The sequence below is a fragment of the Euphorbia lathyris genome, chromosome 8, assembly GCF_963576675.1.
Source record: "Euphorbia lathyris chromosome 8, ddEupLath1.1, whole genome shotgun sequence".
Lineage (NCBI taxonomy): Eukaryota > Viridiplantae > Streptophyta > Magnoliopsida > Malpighiales > Euphorbiaceae > Euphorbia > Euphorbia lathyris.
This window is the reverse complement of record NC_088917.1, coordinates 21,245,496-21,256,404: the sequence shown is the minus strand read 5'-3', so window position 1 is coordinate 21,256,404 and position 10,909 is coordinate 21,245,496. Positions and strand designations below refer to the sequence as shown.

At 36.0% G+C, this 10,909-nt stretch overlaps 1 protein-coding gene across 2 annotated transcripts; it reads right to left on the bottom strand.

Moving 5' to 3' along the window:
• Positions 1 to 1,616: 1,616 nt before the first annotated feature.
• LOC136202647 (peroxisomal fatty acid beta-oxidation multifunctional protein AIM1) lies at positions 1,617 to 10,185 on the bottom strand. Of its 2 annotated transcripts, XM_065993401.1 has the most exons (18): positions 9,828 to 10,182; positions 9,542 to 9,613; positions 9,245 to 9,307; positions 9,066 to 9,122; positions 8,841 to 8,908; positions 8,657 to 8,738; positions 8,467 to 8,522; positions 7,939 to 8,241; positions 7,587 to 7,673; positions 5,206 to 5,380; positions 4,775 to 4,896; positions 4,451 to 4,614; positions 3,806 to 4,060; positions 3,078 to 3,199; positions 2,865 to 2,986; positions 2,553 to 2,701; positions 2,237 to 2,375; positions 1,617 to 1,907 (listed from the first exon to the last, which is right to left on the bottom strand). In XM_065993401.1, the coding sequence occupies exons 1-18, from the start codon at positions 9,919 to 9,921 to the stop codon at positions 1,866 to 1,868; spliced, it is 2,172 nt and encodes a 723-aa protein (XP_065849473.1). In that variant the 5' UTR covers positions 9,922 to 10,182; the 3' UTR covers positions 1,617 to 1,865. The 2 variants fall into 2 exon arrangements, with proteins under 2 accessions (XP_065849473.1, XP_065849474.1); XM_065993402.1 differs by lacking the exon at positions 1,617 to 1,907 and having other exon boundaries at positions 2,189 to 2,375; positions 9,828 to 10,185.
• Positions 10,186 to 10,909: the final 724 nt, after the last annotated feature.

The window sequence follows — 10,909 nt, the reverse complement described above, 5'->3', positions numbered from 1 at the left end:
ATTGGCCCTTGCATCAATTGGATATCAAAAATGCGTTCTTACATGGGGATCTTCAAGAAGAAGTCTATATGGAGCAACCACCAAGGTTTGTTGCTCAGGGGGAGTACGACAAGGTTTGTTGTCTTCGTAAATCTCTATATGGCCTAAAACAGAGTCCTCGAGCGTGGTTTGGGAAGTTTAGTCAAGCAATTGACAAGTTTGGGATGAAGAAGTGCAAGTGCGATCACTCTGTTTTCTATAAACACTCTGCATCAGGTATCATTCTCCTTGTCGTCTATGTAGACGATATTGTCATTACAGGAAGTGATCTTTCAGGCATTTCATCTCTAAAAACATTTCTCCATGGCCAATTCATACCAAGGATCTGGGAGCTCTAAAATATTTCTTGGGAATTGAAGTATCAAGAAGTAAAAAAGGAATCTTCCTATCTCAAAGAAAATATGTTCTTGATCTGTTGTCAGAAACAGGAAAATCTGGAGCTAAGCCTTGCAGTGCGCCCATGACTCCGAATTCGCATCCCACATCAAAAGGAGAGCCATTTGAAGATCCTGGTAGATATAGAAGGTTGGTGGGAAAACTGAACTATCTTACAGTGACTAGACCTGATATAACATATTCTGCCAGTGTTGTTAGCCAGTTTATGTCTTCTCCCACTGTTGATCACTGGATTGCACTAGAACAGATCTTATGTTACTTGAAAGGAGCACCTGGACGAGGAATATTTTATACGAATCATGGCCATACACAGATTGAATGTTTCTTCGATGCAGATTGGGCAGGAGATAAGGAAAATCGGAAATCCACTACAAGCTATTGTGTTTTTGTTGGAGGAAACTTAGTTTCGTGGAAGAGCAAGAATCAGCATGTCGTATCTCGCTCTAGTGCCGAATCCGAATATCGAGCCATGTCCCAATCAGTTGGTGAAATTATGTGGATTCACCACCTTCTATCTGAACTTGGATTCAAAGTCAATACTCCAGCAAAACTATGGTGTGACAACCAAGCCACGCTTCATATTGCTTTTAATCCAGTATTTCATGAACGAACCAAGCATATTGAAATAGATTGTCACTTTGTCCGTGAAAAACTGGAACAAAATATTATCTCTACATGCTATGTCAGGACGGATGAGCAACTTGGAGATATTTTTACTAAAGCCTTAAATGGGGTTCGGGTAAACTATATTTGTAACAAGCTGGGCATGATAAATATCTGTGCTCCAGCTTGAGGGGGAGTGTTACAGAATTCAATATTATTACTGTATTCAAGACAGTAGAGGATAGGGTACTGTATTCAAGACAGTAGAAGATAAGGTACAGACAACCCATGCTCAATACCCATACATGTGCCCATGTCTTTGCCCATACATCACCTTTGTATATATAGATATGTAGGATTCTGTAATTGATATGAATTGTAATACAATACACTTTCATCACTAAAATTACAAAAATATCTACCTCAGCAGGCTGAGTCACCTTAACGTTGTGTGATCCAAACTCGATAGAAAAGTTAAATATGGTCGGATTCATAACGAAATCAATGTGGAATAACAACTTATGTTTGTTTGTTTGTTTTTTTCTTTTCTTTTTTTTTTTTTTGCCAAAAATAAAACATAACATTACAAACTCTTTATGTATTTAGAAAAAAAAGGCCCGACTTTGGCATTGGAAAATTGTTCCAAGAACATGGTAATCTGAACAATTAAGAAATTTCAGATCAAAAACTACTATTTCCTATAGAATTTCCAAATCAAAATGCTATTTGCTTTTCAATTTACTGAAAAAAGGAACCAAGCACAACTTTTATTATGCTGAATCTGATATAATTGTTTGTTATCTGTAAGTTAAATGTAGAATTGCACTCTACATGCGCGATCTTGATGCTGAGGATGAGATCGGGGCGCTCTGCATAAACGAAGAATGTCAAATCATTTTCATCAATATACAGAGTAATGCGGAATTAATTACTACTTCCTCCGGTTTTAATTATATGACGTTTAAGCTTTATCAAACTATTTCTTTTTTACGATGTTTACTATCTATGCATTTTTTTGCCCTTCTTTCTCAAATTTGAAGCAAGGTTTTAAAAGGTGAATATTATGCATTCTTAATCCTAATGGCAAACCTTAAAACTCGTAATAAAAAGCGGAAGGAGATTTAGTTAATAGAGCTAAATAAATGAGGGAATATTGATTATTGGCCTATAATTTGCTTTTAAGGTATGGTGCTCTTACCAGTGACATGCCCTTCAATGCTCTTTCTTCCAAGAAATTTGATGGTTTATAGAAGTTGCCATATATCGTAGACCATTTCTTCAGACTTGTATATACATGTTTAGGACCAACCATGTCCGCCCAGAAAACAATGCCGCCACTGTCGCACGAAGAATGATTGCCATTAGTAATTGTAAGAGAAATAAGTCTTGTTCTTGGGTTTACCTATGAGCTTAAGCTTTTGGGTTAAATAGTTTAATGACTTGAGTTAAATATATTTTGGATAAGGAGAGGAAACCTTGTTTAACTGTAAAATGCCTGCAACAAAAGTACTCACCGATAAGATGGGAAACTCATCCCGAGAACAGATGCAATGTCAAGATCTGAAGCTCTAACTACCACTCCCTCATCCAGAACACGGCATGCTTCATTCACTATTGGGAAAAGGATCATCTCCACTATCTCTTGGTCAGTAATATTGATAGGCTGCCGGAGAAAGAAATTAGTTAGGAGGTAATTCAACAAAGCTGCATTAAGGCAGCTATAACGTGTCCCGGATATACTTTCTACCGTGTGCCCATAAATTTCATTTTGACGAACAACAGCATCATGCAGAGACATTATTGTTTATAATTGCATAGTAAGGTACCTTTCCATCAGGCATAAGATTCGTAAGCCGCCTTGACTCCTCAATGATTGGCATAACTGAAGGATCAGGTTTTGGCTTGCTTCCCTTCTCATAAATGTAGTATCCTTTCCCGTTGTTTTTACCTGAAATGAAGACAGCAGTATGCTCATGAAATTTAAAATTAACAATCAGCCTCCTGGCAAATGTTGTTTAAATGTAATTACAATGTCATACCATTTCGTCCACTTTTAATTAAGAGTTCAACCAATGGAGACTTGAATGTGCGGTCAGGGAATGCATTAGCAAATTCTTTTCCTACTGCAAGAGCAACTCCATATCCAGCCAAATCCTGAAGCCTGCAAGTAACCATAGGGATTGAACGGTTAGGGGTAAAATATTATAGTAGACTGCATGAACCAGAGTACGAGCATTGCATTGCCAGCTGAGAGAATGGATACGCTTAAAGACAAATATTACTTCATGCAGACCACATGCAGATAAGAATTAAATCTGATTACTACATCGATTACTATATTTCAATAATGTTTGTTCCTACAGGAAAATTGAGTATGCTAAATTACGGGGAAAAAAGGGGATGAAATTGACTGAAAATGCATATATGCAGGATGGTTAATTTGGCCTTTGACTTGGCTTGCAGAATCAGTTGGATCCAAAAGAAATCTCGGGTATCAATTTAGCCCACAACTCAACATTTTTTTTCAAATTAGTCTCTAGAGTGAAACGTGTCAGAATATGGTTCTTAGCATTTCTGATGCTAACATGTGCCATTTTGGGCCAATTTGACAAAAAAAAAAATACCATGCTGTTTATTCCCAAAGATCATCTTGGAACAAATAAGACCCCGAGAGCCAAGTTGAAAGGCCAAATTGACTCTTTTGTCCCATATATGCACATCAGAAAAATATGAAGTAAATACTAAAACGTTATGAAAAGAGCATTACTGGAAAGGACCCATAGGGAGCCCAAAATTTGCAATCACTCTGTCGATCCTGAACAAGTCCACGCCCAAATTGACCAGAATATGTGCACCTTGGTTATATGGGAAAAAAGTGCGATTGACTGCAAAACCAGTGCAGTTACCCACCACAACAGGGACTTTTTGCATAGATTTTCCAATAGCCATGAGATCAAGAATTGCTTGCGGAGAGGTCTTGTCTGTACGTACAATCTCCAGAAGAGGCATTATGTGAGCAGGACTGTCCATAAATGAGCCGTATTAGAAAAAGATGGGAACCACATGAGTATATAAACAGAGTGATTCGTGATCATAGAAATGTGAAGAAACTTCAATTCTTTTCTTAGCAACTATGGAACAAGTACCACACTAAAATCAATGACAAAAGTTCTTGTGAAGAAAAGATAATAATATAGACAAGCATATCTTTTGCATGAAAACAAATTGTTGGATTTTTCAGAAGAAGATATGTAATATGATTGAGGTACAATTTCAGTATTGAGAATATCAATTAAAACATCCCCAGGACAGAAATTTTAAATGGCTTCATCAATTTAGGGATCCAAGTTCAATTTGAATGCTTGTACTAATGATACAAGTGTAAAGCAAGAAGGAGGGAAAGAAAACCAACCTGAAAAAATGTGCTCCTATGATGCGATCTTGTGCACTCGTCTTTTCTCCAACTAGATTAAGGTCAATAGTGGACGTATTTGTTGCCAAAATGCAGTGTGGAGAACAGATCTTCTCAATTTCACTAAAGATTTTTTGTTTCAGAGGAACATTTTCAATAACTGCCTGTTAATTGCAGAAACTCTATCAAACCACTTTCAATATAGGATAAAAGTTTAGGGGTTTATCTCCACATCATCAAGAAATATACTGAGGAGAAAATGGAATTATAAGTAAACACGAATCACACTGACCAAACAAAAATAACAATTAAAGAACTTCACACCTCTATGACCATGTCCACATCTCGGAGTTCTGCATAGTCCAACGCTCCATTGAGCATTGAAAGCACTTTGTCAGCTTTATCGCCTGCCAACTTTCCTCTTTTTACTAAGCTGTGAACATTAGCTGTCATAGTGAATAATTAATTACTAGCAAGTCCAACATGGAAACAGATGCAACAGTGAAGTTAAAGAGTAAATTCTGATAGTTTTGGAAATTATTTTATCTATCAATACTATAACCAACAATTGAAACAAGTGTTGGCTCAAATCCTAACATAATCTGAAATTCCATAACCAATTTTTTGCAAATAGCCTATGAGATTGTTTTCTCGAGCAATTGTCCTTATCAAATTGAATTTCACTAAGTTAATAAGTTAATTTTCAATATCATGACAGTACAGCTGAATCTTATGCACTGTAAAACCTTAAATACCTTCGATCATCTTTATTCCTTTCAGAAGATATTCAGAGTTGATTTCTTTAAGAATGACATAAGTGTTGCTCAAAAGAAGAGCTGTAGCTATGCCAGAACCCATTAAACCTCCACCAATAACAGCAACCTTTGTCACTTTCCTAGGTTTGAGTCCAAGATCAGTGACATTAGGCACCTACATAAATTTAAAAGAAAGAAATGAGACCAAAGAAGGAAAATAAGCAATATTAGCTGATTACCCTGTGCAAATAGCAAACACATTCTGATCATTTTCTAACAAAAAAAGAAAAGAACTGCTAACAATATGAAATTTCAGCCAGACTCATGCCAAACAAGAACAAGAACGATGAGAACTAGACTTTCGGATGTTAACTTCTATAAAAGATCATCAAAAACTATCGGAATGCTTTGCAAGTTCTTCTATACTATACAGGGATAGAGCTTAGAAAGATACTGCATATGCTCGCGGTGTTTATATTCTCACAATGCCTACAAAGATTCCAAATTTCGTAGGAAAACAATAATAGAACCAGGAATTCAGAGACAGGAAGGGATTTCATAACTTATACGTCAAAATAAATAAATCCAACTAAACAGTAAAACATAGGAAAGCAAATCAAAACCTCCTTTTAGGCTATCCAAAACAAACGTGCATGTTATCCATTTCTAGGTTTTTGTAAAATAAGAAGTTCTATGTTACATCCATACCTCAAAAAGGTATATATATTAACAGAAAATAATAGTTTAAGGAATAATATTTAAAAGAAACAATATTTTCTGGCAACACTATAATCTGAGAGGATCAAATTGGAGAAAACATAAATTACAAATATATACATATTTTATATTTAGTGAAGTAATTGGGTGATATATTGTGAATTATTATGATTTCTTACATTGTAATGTGTATAAAACAGGTGAGATTTTTCTCTGTAGACTATTCTGGAACATTTCTCCTCTCTTCTCTAATGTTTTTTGCCCCTTACTAAAAGAAATATATGGAAAGGGAGAGAGACATGTGTGTGTGTGTGTGTGTGTGTACGTGAGTGAGTGAGTGAGTGAGAGAGAGAGAGAGAGAGAGAGAGCTATAGTGCTGGGCTTAGTAGAGTGGAAAAAAAGACATGAATCAAACGTTATATGCTAATCATAATTTCTCATATTCTAGGTTAGCAATTTGCTTGAGTGACGATTTGAGAAGAAAAGAAAAATGCAGGACTCTAGGCTTGTTCGTCTAGAAATTCACAGAACCTTAAGGCTTTCTGATTAGATCATGTGGGTTATAAGCAAAGGCATAAGGAGAGAAGTGAAGAAGAAAAGGTAAAGCAAGCAATGCATGAAGGAGAAAAATATTTAGAGGGTTTGTTTCTCAAATAAAGAATTGGAAGCGTGTGTTTTCTATTCATCATTGAAGAAATAGGAGTTCTGAAAAATTGATTGAAAAGTTTCTGGGCATAGAAGGCGCATATCTAGAAGGTTATGAGGATTGGAAGACTCATGAGAACAAGCTCTTTGCATGTAGTTTTAAATGGAAAATTCCATCAACATCATCCAAAACGCTGCTGGATTTATGAGAAAGAAAGGGAGACATCTCAGCAATAAACCAAGGTAATAATGTACAGTTAAGAGTTTTCAATTTTGCTTGTCTAGTTAAGGGTGTTGAATCAATTGAATTAAGATGTTAACCTCAAGATGGTAGAGTCAAAATTTCCTGATAATTAAGAGTTCTGAGTATGATTACTCCTACCACTTTGATCGATTTTTATTTTCTTATTGAATTATTGATTATATAATTGCTAATGCAAGTGATAGTAAGCATTAAAGCAGAGTTTCTCCATCCAGACTTTAGTCATTTACTGGGAATGCCTGAAGAAGAATTGAAATTCTAATTTCTATCAATATATGGTTGTAAAGATACATATGTAAAATTTTACAGCTTGTCAATATCACATTTGTAGAGTGAGATATTTAAGTTTTTGTGCACAAAGGTCAAAACGCCTAACACTAGTACCAAGAAAATTCAAGAATTTTCTGGAAATTATTTGAAATGAAAATGGATAAATGATACAGCTTGAAAGGTATGGATGTCTAGGTTAACTAGAATTTCAAACAACCAGAACATCATTTTCTAGAGAGAGGTAGCTGCTAGCTGAAATGAAGAAGTGAATAATCATTTTTGTGTTTTGATCTTTTGCTTTTCAGATTGTAAGAAAATTTGGGATATTCATTATGAGAAATTTATTCTTTATATACAGTAGTTGTATGTTGTATCGGGAATAATCCTATTCCTGTTGGGGATGGGTTGTGACATTTCTATGACTTTAAGATTACCAACAAAAGCCTGCACATAAATTAATTCAAAGCCAATATAAGAGACCCTGTACCTTTGATGTTGTACGTTGGGCAAAAAAGACATGAATAAGACCTTTGCATGTGTCTGATGCTACTAACTCCTTGAATACTTTTGCTTCCTGCAAACAATATGTCAATTAGCAAGTATAAGAAGAGAAATAGCATGACAAAGAATGTTCTGCAACCATATATGCATGCCCACATAGGATTAAGCACGAGACTCCCAAACAAACTCCAACAGCGCGCATTAACACCTCCAACACAATATGTAGCATCTATTTCCAGAGGAAACAAATCATGGATAACGGAAAATGGAATGGACATTTTAATTTGGAAGATTATTGACCATATTAATAAAATGGCATGTGAAAAGCTTGGAAATACCTTCAGTACTCCATTATACCCTCCATGAACAATGCCTTCCTCAATCACATCAAGGCATGCCAGGTGCTGGGGCATATTTGGAGCAGTCTTCTTGGCATGTTGTCTAGCAGCTTTCAATAGCTCGTGTGATTCAGAAAGCGAATTAAGCTTGTCTGTGCTGTGAAGAGAACGCACCCATGGTTTGCGTCTCTCTTTAATTTCTAAAGCCCATTGTCGAGATACTTTCAGCAGTTCTTGAGAAGGCACAATAACATCAACAAGTCCCAGCTTCTTGCCTTCTTCAGACATGATTGGTTTGGATGACTGCAAAAGATTAGAAAATATAACTATAATAAGATTAAATCATGTTGTTGCAAAATATTGACCTATGAAAAGCATTATCAGCATTATCATAATCCATGTGAATTTCAAGAGGAGGGAACCTAAATGTTAAAAAACGATATTATAGACTACGCCCACAAGAAAAAGAACATGTAAGGTAGCCTTCATTTTCCAAACATCATAAAACTTAACAGGTAGAGGGTTTACCAGCATCATTTCGACAGCCTTGGACAGCCCTACAAGCCTTGGAAGACGTTGTGTACCTTCAGATAATAAAGTATTTACAATTAAGTCCACAATTGCAAGCTCAAATATACAAAATTAACAACTGCAATGAAATGTCTCGCTTTGTGCCTTTGTGCTTGTTCATACAACATTTAAATGAAAACATTTATACCTCCAAATCCAGGGATTACTCCAAGTGTCAACTCAGGCAACCCAAGTTGAGTTTTAGGTGCAACAACACGTGCATGGCATCCCTGTGACAAGAATAATTGCAATGAGCAGCCATGCAAAGAGAAAAGGTTATGACAATCAAAATGAAACCACTAGGGACCCGCTGCTTGGTGGAGAACACCAACCATTGCCAGTTCCAAACCGCCTCCAAGAGCTAGACCTTCAACAGCAGCAACAACAGGCTTTTTGCAATCTGCGTTTTATGAAATAGCAGATTCTTTTTAGAACGAAAAAAAGAAAGAAAAGAAAAGAACTCATTATAGGCTAGAGCTTAGTGATACCTAAAGCTTTCTAGGAAAAAAAAGAAAGATCTACAAATCCTGATAACAGGTTAGACCTAGGGCAAATACCTTCAATTGCGTTGACCACAAGATCAACAGATACATCAGGAATAATCGATGCATCCCCTGCGAAAATCAAATCACAGATAACAGTTATCAACTTCAAAAATCAAGTCCAAAATGAACTTCTAAACTACCAGAAAATTGACTAGTACTACAGATGGGGCAACAAATCAATCAATTCATACCAGTCCGGTGAACCTTCTGCATAACACTGATATCAAAACCACCCGAAAACCTCCCATTCTTGCCTTCATCAATAGAAAAAAAAAAAGATTTAAACTCTATCGTAAGCAAAACGCCAAAGAAAGAGCAAAAATAAGTTCAATTATTACAGCACAATGCCAAAATAAATCTTCGATTACCACTCTACACAATTCTATTTCAAGATAAATCAAGTTAACGCCCTGTCTACCCTACTGCATAGTCTCGCTAAATAAATAAATTATGAACTATTGAAAAGCAATTCAAAAGTAGAAATTCACCAGTCAAAACAATAGCCTGAACGTCATCTCTTCGCGTGGCCTCAAGGAACTTCTCATTGAGCCCCAAAATAACTGCGCCGCCAAACACGGGAATCGGATCAGACTAAAATGATAAACAATGAAACATTGCATGCTGTACAGAGATAGAAACTTATAATGTTTGGAAATTGGAGCATATGTTCAATCAGTGAATTCATATACATGCATAATCATTTTATTCCATTCAATACCAGTGAAATTTCACCAATTAAAAAAGAAGAAATGAAGGAGAGTTCGGTGTGTTTACTCGGAACAGCTAACGCGTTAACGGGAGGATTGGACATGGAAATGACAGCAACGCCGTCGTTTCCAACCTCCAAGGTGACTAGAGGCTTCGCCATGGCTCCTCTTTTGAGATAATGAAACCTTTCTCACAGTTTATCACCGTCTTGTAAAGAACAACAGCAGAAGAAGAAGGCGATCACAGGAAACAGAAAAACAAGAGATTATGCTAGTTTCATCTCTTCATTCAATTTATAGCGAAGAACCATTAATGGAGTTTACTGACATCAACTTCTAAATAATGTGAAAACCCATTTCCTCACTGATCTGGTATTGGCGATCCGAATCGGTGTGACGGAATCAACTGCTTCGGGACTACGTAATATTGGTGACGTGTTAGATTATAATTGGATTTTTGATTTAGAGATTTTGGTTTTTCTAATATTTAATAGCGGAGTACACTAGGTGTAGGTGATTATTGGTTATGAATAAATAATTCGGTTATTATAAAAATTTAAGTGGAAATAATAATAATTGGTAGTTAGAAGGAACACGAGGATCATGTTAAAAGAAATAAAAAGTAGTGGGAGTTTTCTGAATTTGACTGGAGAGAAATTCTACATGCATTGAATTCCAATTGAATTGAATTTCACACCTTCAATTCAACAACCCAAACCATACCGTACGCATACCATTTTTTTCCACAAGCCTTAGGACTAATTCTAATCCAAATTGGGAAGAAAATGTGTTGTACCTAATTGAGTGTCCGCTTCCTGTCCCCACTAATTTTATGACATGATACCGTTGTTGAATGAATGATTTGATATAGGGAAGGTTATGGAGATAGAGAGAGATAAGTAATAACACAATTAATGGTTTGAATCACCTTAATGATTCTGGTTCAGAGGCCTTGTATTTATAGTGAGCCAATAGTAGTTTATATAGGAATACAATACATAAGTATAGTCGTATTGAAACTCTACCTAGCTAGGAATATAGACAGAAATGAAACTCTAACTAGATAGGAATCTATTTACAGAGATAATAGGAATATTATCTCTAACACCCCCCTCAAGCCGATGGCGGGCACGAACAAAGAGGCGAGAG